The 21,243-nt window shown below is 41.6% G+C and overlaps 1 protein-coding gene across 2 annotated transcripts in view; it reads right to left on the reverse strand.

Annotated features, from left to right (window-relative positions):
- The window catches only part of KIAA1958 (KIAA1958 ortholog), a 77,612-nt gene that overhangs the window by 22,233 nt on the left and 34,136 nt on the right, over nt 1–21,243 (reverse strand). Inside the window, exon 3 of one of the 2 annotated variants that reach the window (XM_049796139.1) lies at nt 1,231–1,313. In XM_049796139.1, the coding sequence (XP_049652096.1) occupies nt 1,231–1,313 (83 nt within the window). Of the gene's footprint in view, nt 1–260; nt 1,314–21,243 lie in introns of both variants that reach the window. The other variant, XM_049796138.1, reaches the window with a different exon arrangement.

Here is a 21,243-nt window from a genome sequence, read left to right on the forward strand (position 1 = left end):
TGCATTTATATTATAACCCATAAGTACCTTTCATTTTTGTATTAACACTATAAATACTATGTTAGTAATACTAAACTATTTCTATTGACTTATTTGTAAAAAGAAAAATATATTATATATTTATATATTTTTTATAAAGTGAATTAACACTGAAGAGAGGGCTATGGGGGAATAGTGTACAATCACAGCTGATGTGTATTATTGGGCACAAATTCAATGCTTGAAACAAAAATGACAAGAAGAAAGTGTTCAGGTGATACCCCTCTTTCAAGCCGTGTCAGAGGAGGAGTCATAGGATGCTGACACTATGAAGTTGCCAGTATTGGAGTGGCTTGCCATGGACTGGGCAGCCTGCTGGCTCAAGTTATTGCAGATCAGCACCAGCTGGTTGCTCTGTGCTTCTGAGAGGGTGCTACAGCTCTGGTAGACACTGAAGTTGGTCTTCCGGCCGGGGATGTTGCCTTTCTCGCACATTGTCTTTACCATCTTGGCAAGCTTGTTTTTCCCCAGGGCTTGGCAATTGTACCAGTGAAGTGCGGCCAAGTTGACAACAGGTTTGATCGACAGGTAAAAAGGTGCGTCCTCATAGCGCATGGCTGGAGGCCGCCTCTGGGCGTACTCCTTGTAGTCTTGCACGGGGCAGGTCTGTGGGGAATGCTGGGTGGCATACACCCGGGAGTCCGTCCCACCTCTCTTGCTCTTGGCGTTGACGTCTCCGTTGTCTGGCCCCATCCACTCCAGGTACTCCAACCCAGTCTCTGTAACCCGCAGCCGGATGTCTCCCCACTTGAGGGTGGACCCATGGAAACCCGTGCAGTGTCCAAATGCCTTAGTGTTGTTCAGCCAGACAAGATTCAGCAGCCCTTCGGGATTGTACCGGCTCAACAAGCCTCTTTTGCGCAGGATAAGCTCATCAGCAAAGGTGAGCTTCATGGATTTGTGTGGCTTGTTTCCTTTTCCCTTACACCTCAGCTCTATCTGCTTTTGCTTTAGAGCTTCCTGGGACCTCTTGAACTCCTTATCCCTCGTAATACTGTACCCATACCTGTGCTCTTTGAGATACCGCTCCAGCCCACACTGATAGTTGGCCAGACTGTTTGGCTCGTATTCAGACCCATCCTTTTGTCTGGCATCCACAAAGAAGGAAGCAAGGTAGGCATCAAGCTCTTTGCAGGGGATGACGTAGATCTCCCGGGTCTCAGAGGGGTACTTGGAGATGAGGAACTCCCGGAAATTGCGGAGAGCCGTCTGCGTGCTGCGAATGGTCTTCTCGTTCTGTTCTCTGCTGAGCTCTGCCGCTCTCTCATCCTGGTCTGGAAGGGGGAGAAGGGGAAAGACAAAAGAAAGCAGAAGCAGTGAGTTTGTGCAATGCGCTTTTCCCCAAAACAAATTCACTTAAGAAGCAAAAAAAAGGGGAAAAAAATTAAAATTAATTTCACAAAGAGCACTGGAAAACATCATTACATACCTGTCACAAGTCTGAAAAGCCAACTTCAGTTTCACAAATTATGTACTAGAGTATGGCACAAAACCAAAGTGAGCTCCTCATGACACTAGGGCACAGTTTTGTGCATGGAGATTTGTGGAAAACAGTGGGATTAGAAGCAATCTGCTTCTTAGAACAAATGCAAGGGAGAAGGTTTTTCCGTGGATCCCAATGCTGTGCAGGGCCCAATCCAAGTAATAACCCCATTCTGAATTACTTAATTTGTGAAACCAGAGGTTGTACTGGTTCCAATTTTTTTCTACAAAAAATAGCTAAAGCATCGTATTTTTGATGGTAAAAATTATCTTTAATCAGACACATTTTTAAAGAGCTAAATAAATATAGACAGAAATGTACAGTACAAAATAATGCAGCATCCTAACAAAGGAGTCGGCACGTAAAACTACTATAGAGCAATGTGTAATTTACAAATGTACAAGAATAAAAATAATAGTTAATATGTTCACATCAGAAGATATGGAAGAAAAACATGATTATACAGTCTCTCTACATAATCAAGCTGTACCTTGACAGTGAAGGTACAGTTGTGACCATTTCTTTTCATTCTGCAGAAAAATCAAATTCTGGAAACTTTATATTGCTCTGTAAGGCTATACTCAAAGGTCCTTACAATCAGTGACATATTAAACCACCATATTCAGATGCTACTGCTACAATGGTTGTTAATGACAGCTGATTTCCAGGCTGATCATAAGATAAGCATAAAAAGGAAGTGCTTTTTATATGTAAGTGATGTGTGTACTTAAGGACTGTTTTCTTCACATATGCAAACTATCCACCTGTACAAGGACGCAGCTTACAACCACGTAGGTGGAACTGTCATTACGAATGTGACAAACCTTAATGGTTTTAGAAAATGAACAGCAAATGCAAAGAAGGAAAAATTCAATGATTTCACTATTCTCTGTAATTGTCAATAGAACATTCTTTTTTTCTCTCTTCCACTTAATACACAGAAGAGGAGAAAAAAGCAAGTTCTTTTTTTTTTCTATGTCATTGCAAACCCCATATATTTTGGTGTCCTTTCAGCAGTGCCATAGTAACATTCACCAGGTGTTTCCCACCCAACATACACACCACAGTGGTAGCAGACCAGGTGAAGTTCCCACTGCCTCTCTGTCATTCAGGCCAAACTCATGTCAGGCTATGTGGCACACCCATGTTTTGCAGCAGTGCTTATACGCTTGCTCCTCATGCCCACTCTGCCCCGCAAGCCTGTTAACAGGGGAGGCAGCAGGGTAAGGAAGGTAGCCCTATCTCCTTCCTTCACTCACCTGCAATGTTTCATGCACTGCAGAAACATCAGTGCACAGCTGGGCAGCTTCCCCTTCCACCCATCTACAGTGACTCTAAAGAGAGTTCATCCCATCACGTCCACACCACAGCTGCAGTCAGAGGCATGGAGAGTGACTTCCCCAGGAGTTACCAGGAGGCCAGAAACAGAGTTGAGTTTATATCCCCCAGGACTAGGTCCTGTGTCTTCACTGCAAGGCATCCGCCACATCCACAGCACTCAGTAAAACCTATTGAGAGGGGTCCTCAAACCCTCTGCAAAGCACAGAGAAGCAAGGGTCTGCAGCTGAAGCCTTTGGAGGCTTCTGCAGCCAAAAAAAAATGCTGCCACAGAGCACTGAGGTTTGCTCAAACTGTGCTTAAGGGGAAAAAGAAAAGGTCACCAGCCTGTTTCAGAAACTGGTTTTAATATTGATGTCAGCATCAAAGAGCTCCTAGCAGCCTGCCATGAAGTCTCATGCTTTAGACAATGTATAGGATAGATCCTTTTATTATGGCTAGATGCAGGCTGGAAGTAAAGAGACAATGCTGTTTGAAGCTCCAAAACAAACATTTACTCTGGTACCTTGTTCACTGCACCCACCACCACTTATTACAGTACTGTGTAAGCAATCAGTGCTTTGACTGACAGCCCACATTTTAAGTACTGTTTCAATATAAACAGCAGATATAATGGCTCGGTTTTATACATGTCATCAATCACTACTTAGAGGATAGCCTGTCACAACACAGCAGTGACACCCAGTCAGTCATTTATGTTATGGCATCTTTCCTTAATCTGCAAAGGAAACTGCCGTATCTGCAGCTAACAGTTATAACAACCATGCTGAATTAAAGATCCCCTGAAGTTGCATGAACAGAACAGCACCCTAGAAACACTGCATTCCTGCAGTGCTGTGGTGTGTTACTCCACAAGGCAGGTGGGGAATGTTAAAGATAAAGGGTCAACTTCTCATCCAGCCACATCAGGAGAGCTACATCAGTTTTGACTGTGAATCCAGCCTGCAGTGGTAGTGGATTATTCTCTTCCTATGAGACCACTCAAGTGTTAGAGATATCTCATAGCATGGGACAAATGCAGGGAGGCAGTGAGACCCAAAGGACAGAGTCTGAGACAGCCCAAAGTCATCAGCTGTCAGCTGAACCCCTGTCATCATCTGCATACGTTCTTCATCCACAGCAAAAGCAGACAACGCAGTGAAGCCTAAGACAGCTCTTCACAGCCTAGGATAGCTGAGGAAGGAGACATAATTCTTCATGTCATTAAAGTCTTAGTTCTTCATTTAACCAAGGAGATTTCATAGTGCTGAAAGAAACCACATAATCCACCTTCAACTACAATGGAGACATAAATTGTATTGAGGCATGCTTTTAATATTGCTAAACTTTGTGTTTTCTACTGATTTCATAATCTTATTCTCTATTATGGTGGTGGTTGACCCTGGTCAGCACCTAAGCACCTCACAGCTACTTGCTCACTCCCTACCCCAGAGGGACGGGGAAGAGAATAAGAAGAGCAAAAGCGAGAAAACCCAAGAGTCAAAATAAAGACAGTTTAATAACTGAAGGAAAGAGGAAAAAGAAACCCAAACAACAAGTGATGCAAAGGCAATCACTCACCACCTCCCACAAGCTGACCAATGCCCAGGCAGTGTCTGAGCAACCACCTCCCCCCAAAAGCCCCTCCCTTCCATTTTTATTGCTGAGCATGACATTGTAGGGCAGGGAATGTCCCCTTGGTTAGTCTGGGTCGGCTGTCCCTGTTGTGTCTCCTCCCAGCCTCTTTTCTACCCTAGACCTAGCTGCTGGGGGGAGAGAGTGGGAAAAAGAAAAAGCCTTGACACTATGCAAGTCTGGGTCATCAACAGCCAAAATACCAGTGTGTCACTAACACTGTTTTAGTCAAAAACCTGAAACACAGTAAGGTATGGGTGGCTATGAAGAAAGTTAACACCATCCCAGCCAAACCCAGTACAATTATGCCATTTGGATCACTAATGAAACAGTCCCCAAAACCAGGCGCACCTTGCATGCTTTCTGTACAACCTTTGACAGGACAAGGAGACCACAAAAATTATTCTCTTGGGTGCAGTCTGCAAATGATCCTTGTAAAATACTTACAACAAAACCATCTACTCTACACATCTCTACTTTGCCTACAGGAAATAAGCAGAAACAGAATCAAAGACCTTACCACAGTCTGGATATTGGGCACTGATTGCTTCTGTTCTGGCCACAAGGCCTTGCAACCTTGTCAGGGAAGATTAGGCTGGTGTAATGTCATTTTGTTCCTTACAAATCCACCCAGACCAACAGACAAAGAAAGGGTACATAAAAGTAATTCAATCATTTAAAACTCAAGACTAAAAGGCATCTCAAGTGTCATCACAGTGAATTTTTGAAAATGTGTATTTTATGGTAAAGATCTGACAAGCTTGGAGAACTGCTGAGGTCCAAGACTTCACCTCTGGGTCTGGGTATTGAAAGTGAACGTTCTTGTCCCAAAACAGGAGTGTTCCTGATGTAACAGTTCTCAGATGCTTGCTTGGTCTCACTTTGCTGCATCTTGTTGAGTAGAGACCAAAAGCTCTTTTGGCCAGGGCCTACTTTTTTTTTTTTTAAATTTTTCTATGGTCCTGCTGAAAACTACTGAAAACATAGGTTGGGATCTACATTAGTTACTTGACTATTGCAAACATAAACCTATTTGCTCATGGGCCTCCACTCCTCACAGTACCATCAACTCTTCAGTGTGCATGGGTTCCAAAACTGGGTAAAAGTACAGAAAAAAAATCACAAAGTGCTCCTCAATACAAGAGAACACCTCTGTATCAGGAAGGCCCTGAGCTGCAAATTTGTGGAGGATAGGAAAGTGGGGAGGCGTCATATATTTGCACCTTTCTTACAGTCTTCTGTAGGTGTCTGTTGTTAGGCTCTAGGAAGACAGATACTCTCATGTTATGGTCTCATTTGTCTTGGCTAGTAAAATGGTCTGTACCAACCAACCAACCAACCAAGAATTATTGTCATCATTGATCTAATAAGCCAAGCTATCTTTAATGCCTTTTTCTTCTCATTAACACAACCTTTGGAGTTGGTAGTGCTGTTACCCGTGTTTTACAGACTAGGACCAGAAACATAAAAAATAAATTGACCTGGAGATGCATTTTCTGACATCGTGCCCCCTCAGCTGCATCAGTGCACAAAGGACCTGGTTGGAGCTCTCGTGTTTCCTATCTGATCCCACACTGGAGTTGCATTTCCAAGAAAACCAGAACATGCCCGAAAAAGCCAGTAAAACCCACCCTACTGTGGGATCTGGGGTAAACTCCCAACTAAGAGTTTGAAAAAGTGCCAGGTAGTTTAGATGTCCCAGTTTAAACATAGCCAAAGAGATAAAGTGACCTGGAAGAGATTAAACAGACAACCTAGTGGGAGCTGACTGTTCCTGGCTAGCCCGCAACCGTGAGATGATCCCTCCCACAGAGCAACAGCTGTCTTCTGATCTTCTCATAATCTGATCTTAACACAGCCAAGACTTAACATTATCAGTGGAGTTATCAAACTCAGGGTTGTTTTTATTTCAGCTCACACACATACACACACTCAGACTCCCTGAAAAGGTCATAACCTCTGTAATTATATATGGTGGGGGGAAAGGCACTTGCTTTCACAACAGACAGATGCAGATTATTAATGTTCAGAGAGGATTTGTAACATTAGTGGGAGTCATGAACCTGAGCTATTATTGCAAAGTCTTAAACTCTGCTTAAAGTAGGCAGTGAGATCTCTGAAGAAGTACGTTAAAAGTAAGGTGGGTTTTTTGGTGGTAATCACATCACCAACCAATGTCTTCTCTGCCCAATCTGTATTCTGACTAGGAAAATGGTTCTGCAGCACATCTGCTTCCACCAAAAGCTTTCCTTCGGGTGAAAAAGCCTAGTTAACTGCACACAAGGTCCCATGTATCTCCATGCTGGAGCTAAGTGCTCTCCACTCCCCAGCACTTTGCAGGTTGGCTCTTGCCCCTGCTCTGCAATTATTGAAAAGCAGTGATATCCAACTTATGGGCCATAAAACCACAGCCTGCCCTTATCTTTCTTTCTTCCTGTCCCGTCCTGTTTCAAAAAGGTACATGCAGGCAAACGACATTCTCAAGTCAACAACCGCACTGGGCAGAGGTCATGTGTTGCACAAGGGAGGTATGGTCAAGTCATGGTGGGGAAAGGCCAGGGGACCCTCTGACAAACATGCCCTCCTGGAAGCAGTGCTACAGCTCCCCTATCAGGAGTGGCTGAATGCCACTGTTGTACCACAGCATCCCTGAATATCAGTCCTCTTTCTGCATGCAAAACTCAGAAAACTGACAGCTCATTTTCACTATATCACAGGAATAACCACGTGAAAGCCATTCTCCCATCTCACCACTGAAGAGCAAGGGTGAGGGTAAGAGCAGGAGGGCTCCCTGGCAGAAAAGCCTCTGAGCATTCACAGAAACACTCTGAGATTAAGAGACAGGGAGAGCTAAACACTCAGAGAACGGTATTTTTGGCACTCTTACTGTCTGCTACAGGCTAACTTCCTTGGGGCAACTCCTACGCACATGCAGTAGTCAAAGACTTAAGTCAAAAATAAGTATGTTTTAATGTAATTATTTCATATCCAACAATAACCATTTCTTTAGGAAGTCCTAAGGCCAAATAAAGTGTGCTTCCTGTGCCGTAATAATTGTACTTACTTAAGCTTAGGCTTGGTGAGTCAGAGTCAAAAGAGGGGGGGAAACCCTGTGACTGCCTGGAGACTTTCATCAGGTTTTGACATCTAACAGCTTCTGAGCTCTGCAGGATCAAAGGATCAACTTGTTAGCTGCAGATTACTGAAGCAGAAGAAAGTGCTCCTGCACTTTTCCTTGAATTTCTGCCCTGCCCATCTGATATTGCTATTAAGTTCTGTTTAACAGTTAAAGTTCCGTACTTCCACTACATTAAGTCAAACTCTGTGTAGTTTAACATTTTCAGAAAAGGCTTTCATTAGCATGTAAAATCTGTAGTATGATAGAAATTTATTAATTAAAATCCATTTATGAAAGATGTTATGTTTTCTGGCAAAAACAAATTATGCTTCTATTCAGTTAACCTCTGTCGTGGTTTCAGCCCGGCCGGTAACAAAGGACCACGCAGCCGCTCGCTCACTCCTCCGCCCCCCGCCGGTGGGATGGGGAGGAGACGGAGGAGAGAAAAAGAAAAAGAAACCGGAACCTCGAGGGCTGAGATAAAGGCAGTTTACTGGGACAACACAAAGAAATTACAACAACAACTGCAATAATGAAAGAGTATACAAAAAGAGTGATGCACAGTGCAACTGCTCACCACCTGGGACACGACGCCCCACCACTTCCCCCACTGAAAGCTGAAAGCTCCCCCCGGCCCGCTCCCCATTTCTATACTGAGCATGATGGCACATGGTATGGAATAGCTCCTTGGCTAGTTTAGGTTAGCTGCCCTGGCTATGCCCCCACCTCCCAGGTGCCTGTAAAAATTAACTCTATCCCAGCTGAACCCGGGACAACTTCCCCCAACAAAATTATCATTGAAATATTTTATGATTCTAAAACTAAAAAGCTTTAGATTCTGTCAAAGAAAAAAGGACATAGATCACAAGCAAGTGAGCACGGAAATATTTTTACATTGGTATCTCCATGAAGTAAGAGTCACTAAAAAACCCTTTAGTTATCTGTACATTTTTTGCAAGGTACAGAATGGTCTGACAAACAGATGCTTTCTCAGACACTAGTGCTGGTTTTCAGTTTGTGTTCAGTTCACTTTCACTACTTTCTCACCACAACAGCCTGAAAAGATATGAGGTGCAATTTGGCTACTGGCAAAGTCAACAATAAAGTTCACATCAATATTAAAGGGACTACTGCATGATCCTCAGATGACAGAAAATTTGTAGCCATGACAAGGGATTAAGAATTTATGTCCTCCTGTGACTGACTGGATCAACCTTTTATGCAGTGCGTACTAGCAATCACTAATGAGTGGCGCAAAACAGCAGTGCTTTATGGACTTTGGTTTGTACAAGACTCCCTTCCTTCTCCACCTGACCGTACGCAACATCTGAGCTATTTCAACACAAAGGTTCTAAAAATGCACTTTCTAAATAAAAAAATGCTTTCATTTGTTTAAAGTATGATCTCCAGTTCATCTAGTTGTCTGGTTTTGGTTTTGTCAGGGCTGGTGGAAACCAGGAGTGTTGCGTGCTAGTTTTACCTCACATTTCACTTCTGCCACTGAGCACCTAGAGTGGTGTTTCTTGGGTATGAGACTATACAGTTTCCTATCTTCTTTTGAAGCTGTTCTGTGATGCACTGGTATGAAGTGCTGCAATGCAAAATGGGATGCATTCCCCCTGTACCCTGACAGTGGGGCTACTCAGTACATATCTACCCAGATCTCACCTCCATTTGGCAGGAACAAATACACCAACTCCAGCTCTCCCAGGCTTGCCCAACACTGCAGCACTTCACAGCAGAACAATACAGCTGCTACCTGGAGCACAGCATGGAGAAAAGCAGGAGATATTTTGCAAGAGCCCTGGAGAAACCCATATATATATATATGTATATATATATATGGTACTTAGGTGGTGTCCAGGCAAAAATGTACTCAGCTCACAGCTGGACTGGAGTCTGCCATTTTAGCTGCCCTGTTCCAGGTCAGTCACCTGGATTATAAAACCAAGCCTGGAACCAGCTCCAGGTCTTATTTCCATATTAGCTATTACCTTTACAGGAGGTTTATAAAAACAAATTCTCTGGACCCTGATGTAATTGACTGAGGTTGAGAGACCCAACTCTTCATAGAGGTGGAGGATATAAAAGCCATGCTTGGAGTTTTCTATACTGCAAACGTAAAAACGTTAGAAAACTTTTCAAAAATGTGAACCCCCTTTCCTTTCAAAATAACTGACTAAACTTTCTTCAACTGTTTTCACTTCTAACACATAATTGCTCCTCTTGCAAAGCTCAGGTTAAAAAAATCAAGTCGATTGGTGAAATTGGAGTGCTGCTGGAGTTGCTAAGTGGCAAAACACTACCTAGAATGTGAAGCAAATGTCAGCTTTATCTTGAGCATGCATTTTTGCATTCAGCCATATAATCTTCTAACAATTTCTCACCAATTTACGGCTAACTCCACTTAAAAAACTCAAAGTACTAATTTCAGTTTAAGGCTAAAGATAAGAGACCTTTTTTGCCAATTATTTTCTTCAGGTTAAATATTTAACTCTGGAAAATAGAATTCTTTTTTACCCAGGACTTTTTAGCAACACAGTGAAATGTTGCCTTTTCAGAGCATGTTATTTACTTCATGATCTGTGGCAGAGGGAATTAAAGGAGTATGTCAGTGATTGTCTAACCTACCCTGTGAACTGGAAGCTGGATGATGCACAGCAGAAGCAATGCACTCATTTTGCAAGTGGATTTGGTGGGCCTGGCACCAGTCCAGAAAATGTGGCACACACATCATTAGCAGAATGTCTGTTTTTCTCCCAAATAAGTTTCCAATTCAACAAAGCATATTTTAAATGCATTCTGGATTGGGGACCCTGTATTTAAGTTCATGCTTATGTAGAAATGTAGAAATCAACTGGACTAAGCCATTATATGTTTTGAAGGTGGAAGACAGGCACAACTAAATAAAATTTATATTTATAAGATGATGCAATTTGAAAGTTGCTAAGAGGAAAAAACAAGAAGAGAAAATCAAAATGAGGAGAGAAAAAAATGTAAAGTTCTAAGAAACACCTCCTTTGTTGAATTAAGCTTATCATTCAAAAATTAATGAAGCATTAGGGGAAAAATACAAATTCTTACGGCAAAATCCCATTTCTTACATAAGAAAACCAAGAAGCTACATTTGCCATAAGGTTTCTACCTTTACATGCTCATACACAGTAAGCCAGATTTAGCATGTGTAAACAGATCTCGCAAGCACCGATTGCTCTGCCAGCAATTTAACCAGTGGGCCGGTTTGCACAAAATCACAGGTACAAATTTATATAGCATTTTGGAAAATTTGGCACAGCAGAACTTTGTGCCTGTCTGCAGTTGCAAGCCCTGTGGAAAAACAATTAAAAACGGGACAACAAACATGTATCCCATTACAGTTTAGTCTTCTCTTTACATACCACTCCACATCACCAGAGGCTTAGTGTATTCTCAGCTACAGCCTACCACCAGTTTTAATGTCACTGCATTTAAAAGCTAATTTCAATAAGCACAACTGAGAAAGCAATGTAAGAGGTCTCGAAGGGATGAGCCAGGACTATGAAGTTTGCCTGCTTTTGATTCACTCCAGACAGTAACCGAGAAGCAGCGTTGGGAAATACGGGAGGGAAATAAAGATGAGGGGGAGAGAAGGGAGAATCAGAACAAAGGGATGTGAAAAAAAGAACACCACTGAAGAAAGAGATTAAAAACAGATGAGGATCCTCATCATCTGAAATCTAATTTATATCACTGTTTCAGAATGAGGCAGTCTAACTGGGGCAACAAGCAGTGAAACAAAGAAAAGGAGTATGTAATAAATATTTTATTACATTAATCATAATAAGCTGCACTTTAAGCCTTAGCCAAAGCATATTCTTAAATCAAGCTGAGAATGTGAGCAGTTTCAGACTTAAGAGCATGAGGCCCACATGACTGTAATTAACATAATAAATCATGCTGTAGAGCTCTCTACACAGGCTGACAGCACTTGGTTGATATATTGCTTATTAGAGACTGCAGACATTTCTCCCTCTATTTTATTAAAGTGCCATTGGTAGTGAATCAAAAGGTACCCTTTTCTGTTCTGGCTGAACTATCTACTGCAGGTGTAATAGGCAACATGTTGGGAGCTCATGCTATTGACTGCTCATAACACAGATCACAGCACATGCATCCCAAAGAACTGCATTTCAGTACCTTTTCTCCCACCCCCATCTTTAATTTAGCAAAGTACTTGAATTGCCTTGTCACTGAGCTTGCAGTTTTCTTTCTGAAATTATCTGTTGGTAATTTTGCCCAACCAGACCAATCTGCTTTCACCTTTCTGCACTGTGTATTCTCCACTATGAGTGAAGCAAGCTATGAAGGGCACAAACTCTATGAAGAGCTCACAATTTACAACCTTGCCTAACTAGTTTCAATGCACACTTTTAATGCACATATTTCTTTTGTCTTCACTGGGTCAGAGAGCAGAATTTAAGGACCAGCTCTTTACACAATTCTCCAGAGAAGACGAAGTGCAACACTTCAAGTGAAACAGCTTCTAAGGTGGATTTTTTTAGTCTGCTTTTCTGTTTTGAGCCTGTGCTGAGAGTCCTCTCCTCCTTGCACTCCAGAAAAGAATGATGACTTTGAACTTCACTTTAACCTTTGCAAACACAGCTCTCACCACATTAGGAAGGGGTGGAAGTTCAAAGATGTAAAGGCCCTACAAGGTTGGGGGAGACTCAACAGCTGAGCAGAGGGCAGAGACGTGAATACATCCCAACTTGTGGAAAGGCCACAGACCTCAATCAGGTGCTAGATACTCTGCTAGGCAGCTGCTCGCACACCCTGGCTGACCAAAGCACACACACTTTGTTCCAGACTAGCCACAGCATGTCCAGGCATTTGTCAGGACAAGGAGTCCCACGAGGAACAGGAGCAGCTGGAAATTCTGCACAGAGAGGAGAAGAAGAGACAAGGAACGCACATTCATCAAGAACCAGGCTGTTGCTCATGGCACAACTTGTTTATTTCTGTCCTTGAATACATGTTTAAATTTGCTTTATTATAGTTTAATTTAATAGATATTTAGTCACATTGTGTAGCTCTGCTTGAGTAAAGTCTCTTTAAGTAAATTGAGGACTTCCAAAGTTTTTCTCACTATGTACACACACAGAGAGCATACACACACATACACACCTCTTAGCTGCTCAGAATATTGTTATTATTTCTCCTCTGTAATTATGTTGTCAAAATTCACCTGTTGGGACAGTATTGTTATTTCCATAAAAATAATCTGTTCTTCTATATAGGATATGAACAATCAGCTGCCCTGCTACTGAATGAGTTCATAACAAAACCGACACCATCTAATCCACGTAAGGAGTGACATGTGGTATAGTTTAATGCATATAATTATGGATGTATGTTATACATATATATGGCTATTTCATTATGCACTAGCACAATAAACAGTCTGATGTATTAACAACTGTACAAGTGAATGGTAAATGGCCAAGTTACTTGACAAACTGTAAGTTTTCTGAGGGCTATCTGAAATCAGGGGAGAGGAAAAGTAAATCCGTGAGCAAAAAACAAAGCATGTATCAGCATACAGGCATGAATGCTGCACTGTAATGCTAAGAATAGTTTTCCTGTCTGTTAATTTGTTTTCCTGGATGTATAGTTGGTAAGAGAGAGCAAGTCCCAAGCAACTGGCAGTGCTCCATTTCTAAAGAGTCAATGACAAAAAAAATAATCCCCATAACTTGGCACATCCTCCCTGACAGAAGGACAGAGCTCATCACAATCAGAACAGTGCTCCAAGTTGTGGACAAAACAAATTATTCCCGTACAAAAACATCCATGCTTCTGTGGCTCATTCATACTGCTATCCCTGACCAGTGACATTAGTGAAGCTGAGATGAGGCAGATACCCAGTTAAGAGAGAGGCGAGTATAAACAGAAAATCAAAGCAAGCTATTCAAACGTCAGAGATGGACGTCCTTATCTTTCACAGGCTTGATCTTTGGGTACAGGCATGTCCTGCTTGAAATAATTCAGTACTACAGCACATTCAGTTTTTGCACTGGGGTGATGTGACCTGGGTCAGAATAGCTCAGAATCAATTTTTTCCTTCTCTGAACAAACAGGCAGCCAGCTTTCTTCTCCCCCCCCACCCCCCCAAAGACAAATGAGCAAGCGATTAAGTATTATTGATCCATAGTTGTATGGTTTCAAGTGATGTTTTCATCATGAAAACGTAGTTAATGAAAAGCACCAACAGACCACAGTGTCACTGCCAGTCTAAAGATATCCTGAGTTTAATCAACAGGAATACGTACAGTATTTCTCTCTGCGTGTACTTACTGTTTAATTAAAGTTAATGGGAGCGACAGGTATATGTTAGACATAAGATGCAGCCAATGCACTTAATGGTCAATGTATAATTAAGCATGTAACATAAAGCTTTCATCAGATTCAGCAAAGTCCTCAGCACCACTTTTTATGCAATATGCATGCAGGAACCTGGGTTTGCAGGATTCAGTGGCAGTCAGGACCTGGGAACTGCTGCCTCTAACACGAAGTTCATGTGATCAGCAGCATCCTGCTATTTCTGCAGAGCAGCATTGCTTGGCTCCAGACAAATGTGTGCTCATTTGGGAAATGAAAATACCACTCTGCCCACTCGTCCCACAGAGGCCACTAGCCACATTCAAGCTGTTCAGAACAACCAATGTCGAAAGCAGCTTCTGTGTGACCAGTCCGTGGAGTGCCCCAGCAAGAAAGATTCATCAGGGAAAGTAGGCATTTCGGTTTCTCTCTCTTGAGGCTCTGATTTAATAGCCTGGTTCAGCACTTCCTGCAAACAGCATGGGCATATGCTTCATTTAAGCATACTTTAGCAAAGAAAGATGGATTTCAGCATGTTTCAGTGCTTCCGGGATCTGGATGTTTTAGCAAGCACTGCTCTGTACTGTGCCAGCCATGATAAAATAGCTACCATCATGCTTCTGTTTTCCTTTCTGGAAAAATTCAGACATGAATTTCTGTATTCAAAATTGTTATCTTGCTTAAATCAACAGAAAATACACTCAGAAATTTTTAATTATGTTTCATGCTCCAGCAGGTTCTAGGTTCACTGCAAGCACAAAAAGAAGACGACATGACAGAACAAGACTCACTAAGAGGGAAGTAATTTAGGTATAAGGAAAACAGGAGAAAAAAGAAGTCACTGTGTGCTAGCTTCACAGAACTGCTTATGCAAAAATGGCAGGCTCCCATCATGGAGGCAGGTGAAAACAGTTCTTCCCAAGGTTTACTGCTGCTATTAAAAGCTTAGACCTTGAATACATATGTGAAATAGTTCTTCTGTAGATGTATTTACTGAAGTACTAGCCTCATCCAAAGTGGAAAAACACTCTCAGAAAGTATCCTGATGTTTTAACGCCAAGTCCTGTATTCCCTTTCTGTCCCAGCACCCCATCCAAAGTGCAAAAGGAAAGTGCATGTCTGAGGCCTTTCCAGGGTCAGTGTCTTTCTTGGCTGCTGTGCTGCATCTCCTCTGAAGATCCCAGTCTTATCCTGCTTTGCCTCTTTTTTCTTACTTAGAGACTTACAAATCATAAGATGAAAATAGCTCCAAAATTAAACAGAGCAACTGCAAAGACCACAAAAAGAAAACAGATCTATGATCAAAACCACCATGTTAAATAATCTTCTATTTCCTAAAAATAAAGTGATGTTCAGTACAGGCTTGTGCAGTTTCCTTTGTTGTTTCCATATGTTTTCAGGAGAGCTGGAACCACCAGAGGCCTTATTTTCTTCCTTTATATATCAGTATCACAAAACACAGCACTGTGCACAGAACAGTAGTCTGTTTAAGACGCCTTTAGTGAAAGGGAAAGCATAGCACCACAGATCATGTTGGTCTTGCAAAAATGATTGTTTTCTGCTTCTCACTTGTGCTTCCTATTTTTTGTTTTTCTGCCCTTCATGTTGGGGTAATGGGGCAGAGGGTTCATTTCTAAGTCTGAAATGAGCAGTGATGCTCCAGAACATAACCATTCATTGAAGTGGGCAGTTTCTCTTCCAATATGACACCATCTTACGTAATACTCTTTGTGCTATGGAACTTGAACTAAAAATATATATTTAAATGAAATGTCAATAATTGTCAGTGATGCAGTTCCTTTACTCAGAACCCCAGGGAATATTCCCGACTGTTTGGCAGCTGAACTTGGCATGCTTTACAGACTAAATCCTTAAAAACTGCTGGGGCCTGGCTGTAGTAGATCTTTCTGAGGGTATGGATTCAACTCCCTCCTAGCTACAGGCAAGCAACTTCCACAGACTGCATGGAAACTATCATTCCTCACCTGTAACAGAGGATCAATAGGCCTATGCAGCTTTTATTGCAGGAATACAACTCAAAGCCCATACCCAAATGTCTCCCACACCAACCTACTTTCAGCGTGAATACTCATGAACAGTTTCCTCCAAAATGTGTATATATATATATATATCCAATAATGCTGCTGCCAGGAGCTGTCTCTGTGTGCTGCAGGTAGTCCCACTAGAAGGTCCATGGTGAACAGGGGAAACAAGATCTGATATCCTGACATCAAGAAAAGCAGCAGCCTAATGTCTTATGTGCATAGCTGCTTTGATAAATACTTAGTATTTTGGACAGCAAGATGACTGCCCTCTACACAAGTCCACTGCTTGTCTTCAAGGTTGCAAAGAGGCTGGCATGAGCCTTCTGTGTCTGCAAGGCATTTCTAATAAAAAAAATACATGTGGAATCCTGAAATTTTGATAAATATATTTCTTAAGTATAGTGAAAAATCTAAAGATGTTAATACTTGATGTGTCTTCATTTCAGTGTTCTCCTGCAAGAATTAATAGCTTGGTAAATGCTTCTTGTAGGAACAGCTTCATAAAACATACTCTTGTATTAGAATTATTAGTACTATGGTTTCATTTTTTTTAAATTTGATTGTCATGCTGTGTACCCAGATGACAAAAGCAAATAGATGACTACTTTGCCAAGGCTGAATTTGTCCTTCTTATGATACTGTCCTGCTTTTAAACAGAACTCCCTTACAAAATTGTAAAGATAAGCAATATCAGCCTCATTAGCAGAACTTCTAGAATAAAGCCTCCAAAACATTAGTTTCTAATTTAACAGCATTTGGACACAGATAATTAAGGGTGGGAATGAGCTGGCAAATCTATGCTGCAAGATCAGAAGGCAGTGGCAGTGCAGGAGGTGGTTAATCAACTCACTAGCTTCCTTCTTCTGATAATTAAAACTATAATGATCTAATTTTAGCCAGGCCCTTGCAACTTAAAAAAAAAAAAAAAAAAAAAAAGTACTATGCTTTTTGTAATTATATATCTCAGCACTTACTATTTTTAGTTCAGCTACTAGAGCAAGAACAGATATCAATTATGGGACCTAAAGAGTCACCAGTAGACTCTGAACTCTTCAGGCCAACACAAAGAGGAAGAGACTTTCTCACCCCTACATATGTTTACTTGTTCACTTGAACACATTCAGCAGCATATGTCCCTGGAGGCAGGCTTCAGCAGTCCTTTTAGCCAAAAGTCATCAATCTTTGTATGTAAATTACAAATACAGGGACCGATCAGCAATTATCTGAGTGTTCTTGGGAGAGCTTAAATAAAGTTTTGTAACTTTCTTTTGACATGATTATTTGCCTTGTGCTACACATTCATTCTTGGCACAGTTCCACTGGACTTGGAAGAATTACAGCAGGGATTAATCTGGCCTTTCTATATGTATGGCTTATATACCTCAAAAAAGGCATGATTTTTTCTTGTTTGCCTTTCTTTGGAATGTGCTAGCTGACAAATTACAGTGATTTAGGAGTTTAAGCTAAACCTAGTCAAAACTGGAAATTCATGAGGTTGGGGGCCTTCCTTCTTCTCTAAGTCTTGTAACATTTTGATGCTCACCTAACAGCTCCTAATCCAAGAGTCTTATGATCACACGAGGACCTCAGCTCCCACTTCATTTAAACCCACACAATTGCAGAGGGCGGGGGAAGGTGGAGGTCCTAGTTCTTTTGACTGCAGAATAATACTTTAAAATATTCCACCTAAAAGCTCTACATCAACATCAGACAACCTGCAGATGTACTGCATTTTATAATGGTCATGTTCAGATAGAGACATTATATGAACACCTGGAACCAACAGGGATGTCCACACTGAGAGCAGAGCAGGAGTCAACCCACGTTAGGTGCCAGTCCTGAAAGGCTGCAATCCCTGCTTGCACCTTCCCATGATGACAGTACAGGACGAGAACTAGATCTTTGCCCAAGTCACCAGGCAAAGCTGATCACCAGGCACTGATCTGGGATCCTGACAGAAAAGAAAAGAACAGGGAGGGGCTCAGAGTTAGCAAGGCTAAGTACTGCCCTCAGCACAGACCAGGGGACCATTCATCATGGCACACATTCAACTGCCAATACCGTTCAATACCCACAGCAGAGGGATAGTGTGCAGCATGCTAAGAAAGCACTGGTGCTGTGGACAACCTGTTTCCCTTCCAAACTCTGCAAACTTCTGTACATGTAGAGCACCACCCAGCAGCCTGGCAAGTTCAACGATGGATATGCATGATGGCACTGTGACGGTACCTACAGAGTATGATTCGCCACATTTCTGACAGAAGCAACAACCCTAGTCACTTCATTTACAGGATTTTTTAATCTGCATCTCTACTCACTATTCTTTGAGTTCTGCACATTTTGTACATATGAATTTGACATCTTTTTAGGGTCTCCTTATGGAACTCTTTGCACCTGTATTGGACCAGAGATGTCTTCCTGCACTATATTGTTAATCCAAAGCACATCTTTACCCCCAGTCTTCACATGGAAAATATGTATTCTTTATAAATACTTCAGCAATTCTGCTTACAAAGTAAGTCCTACCTCTCTGAGAATCAAAACTTGCCTTCCTACACAATCAGCTATCCTCCTCTGAGCCATAGTTTTCCTCGATATCCTTCTCCAATAATACCAAATCTTTTTCATTCATGGTTTCAGACATCCAAATGTCACTAATTTCTATAGGCTGCATGTATTGCAACCTAAAGCATCATGTGTCTTACCTTCCATCTTCACTGATGTGACCTACCTTATCCTTGCTCGTTCTTGGACATAAAAAAAAGACCAAGTATTAGCAAAAGGAAAAGACAAAAGAGGCTGCGTGGGAAGTAGAAATTGCAGAAATTCCCTGCTCTCTGCCACTGCAAAAATCTCTCTCATATCAGATGTAGGTCCTCTGAATTTTCCACACACAAGAAAGGACTAAATAGTACCTACATATATTTTTGAAGGCTTTGCCAATAAAGTGGTAAAGAACAATCTGAAAATTGACAAATGAATGTCTACTTATTAGGGCTGAAGTTTAACAAAAATAATTCAGCATATTCTGCAGTGCTTAGATGGAGACCTGAACCCAACAGAAATCAGTGTCTAACCTCTGAATCTTCACTGGGATGCCACTTCACTTTTAAGACATGAAAAGACCTTTGTAAAGTCCCTGCTTACACATTCAGTTGCCATGGTTTAATTGAATAGAGTAGAAGAGAAAAAAGAGAAATGTTTGAAAGCGAAGCTAGTTCAAAAGTATAATGTGGCTTAAACTGGCCTAAGCTAACACCTATCATCAAGATTTTTGATTTCATGGAGAATCTCACTCAAACTCTCATGACCTACGAGATTACCATGCATGGAAACTATCAGCTGTGTCTGATAACAAATGCAAGGGTATGTGACTTAAGCTAAAACTCAAAGTAATATTTCTTCCTGGTTGGATCACACCCTTTAATCCTAACTTACCATAAAAGGCCTTAGACCTGCAAAGGCCTCATAAACATATGACCAGTTCTAATGGGACCAGGAGCAAGGCTTCAGATATTATTTTAAAATTAAGCAACACTTTGTAGGGGACAAGAATTTAAATTCTCCGCTTACTTTCAAAAGTACCTTTGTTTGTTTGGCAAGCATCCACCGAGTCTATAAACTAACAAAAGGTCTAGGCTCCTTGGTGTAATTATTTCCTGCTTTTTTTCACATAAGAATTACACTCATCCTTGTTTCTGTCTGTTTAGGACAGAAACATTTTTACATAGGATAGATAAACATCCTCTTGTAGTTCAATATTACACTAATTTTATATATCATGCACCACTTCCAGTAAATTGCTCTTTGTTAAGAGACAGCCTAACGACATCTCTGTACATGAGCAATCACCATACTCTAGTCTTTAATCAGGCCTCCACATTTTATCTGCAAGAATCTACTGTGCAGAACTACACATCTGTAGTAAATCCACTTGCCAACATTGCCCACTTTTCTGCAACTTGAAGATTTATTAATGCCAGCGCTTCTTTCTCAAAGGAGCAGGCTCTATGGAAATCAGAGATTTCACTACTTCACTGACATATCAAGTTTTAGTCATATGTCAGTCATTTTACCCTAGTTAAAATGCAGCTACCTCTGAGTATTACAACAACACTATACCAGGCTGAGGAGAGGAACTACGTAACACTTTTTTGAGAACAACACAAGAAATTTAAGTAGTGAGAACATAACAGACTGAACTGGAGTTTGGACAGCACACTGAGGTAACACTGCTGTCAACGCAAGAAGCGCTAGAAGGTTTTGAGGGTTGATTTATGCAGTGGGTAAACCAATCCTGCTCTGGAAACTATATAAATGTGAAAATGTGGCACTGCATCCATTCTTGCAAGGTTCAAGCCTACACAGTGACAACTGCTGAACTAGTTTGGCTTCTGAGGACCTGGCAAAAGCAGTCAGAAAGGGTTTGGGTTTTCTAATGAAGCTGCTGAAAGTAAATCTCTCTCCCAGATAACACACACCTACATAGACACATTCTGCCTAGGTTTGTACTCCATTGTCCCAGCTTTTTCAAGTTTGAGACCAAGCCAGTTGCAGAGGCAGGTTGGTAGAAACTAGCTATAGTATATAAAACAGTGATACACTTTATAAACTGAGGAATGTGGAATAAGTAGGTTTACCACACAATTCGGATTGACATCAGGCATCCCATATCTCTCGTATTTAGCTGAGCAGAGTCAGTTCTAAACCAGTTGGAATTTTGTAAGGGAATTTCCATGAGGGATGCTACATGACAGGACTACTGCAAAGTAACATCTCAAAGACGCAGCCACGCAGAAATACGTCCCAAAAAAGAATTTGCTTTGCTGTAACCAACACAGTTATCATCCTTTCTAATTTCTAATGCTTAGTGGGGTTTACTTAGCAAAACTGGGTATTTAACTTTGCCCACTGTTTTATTTGGCAACAAGATCTGCAGGCTCTTGCGAATTATTAGATTTGCTAGCATTCAATCAGGTTGCAGGGTGTCCAGGTTGAAGTATCATCCATGCCGTTAAAAGTCATTGTTTTTAGCGCTTACAGTAGCTGCCACATGGACTGCATATAGGCAATTTTTTCCCCCTCCACTGCCTGGCTCTGCTCTATCTGACCAGACACTCCTAGGCTGAACCACCAAGGGAGCAAGCGGAGAACTGGCTCCTGCCCTCACTTCCCCCCAGGATGGCACTGTGCACCAGCTGGAAGAGCAAAGCCAGCACTGTCTGCAGTCAGGTCCACAGGCAGCTGGT

This window comes from Accipiter gentilis, chromosome Z, assembly GCF_929443795.1.
Source record: "Accipiter gentilis chromosome Z, bAccGen1.1, whole genome shotgun sequence".
In the NCBI taxonomy this organism is placed as follows: domain Eukaryota; kingdom Metazoa; phylum Chordata; class Aves; order Accipitriformes; family Accipitridae; genus Astur; species Astur gentilis.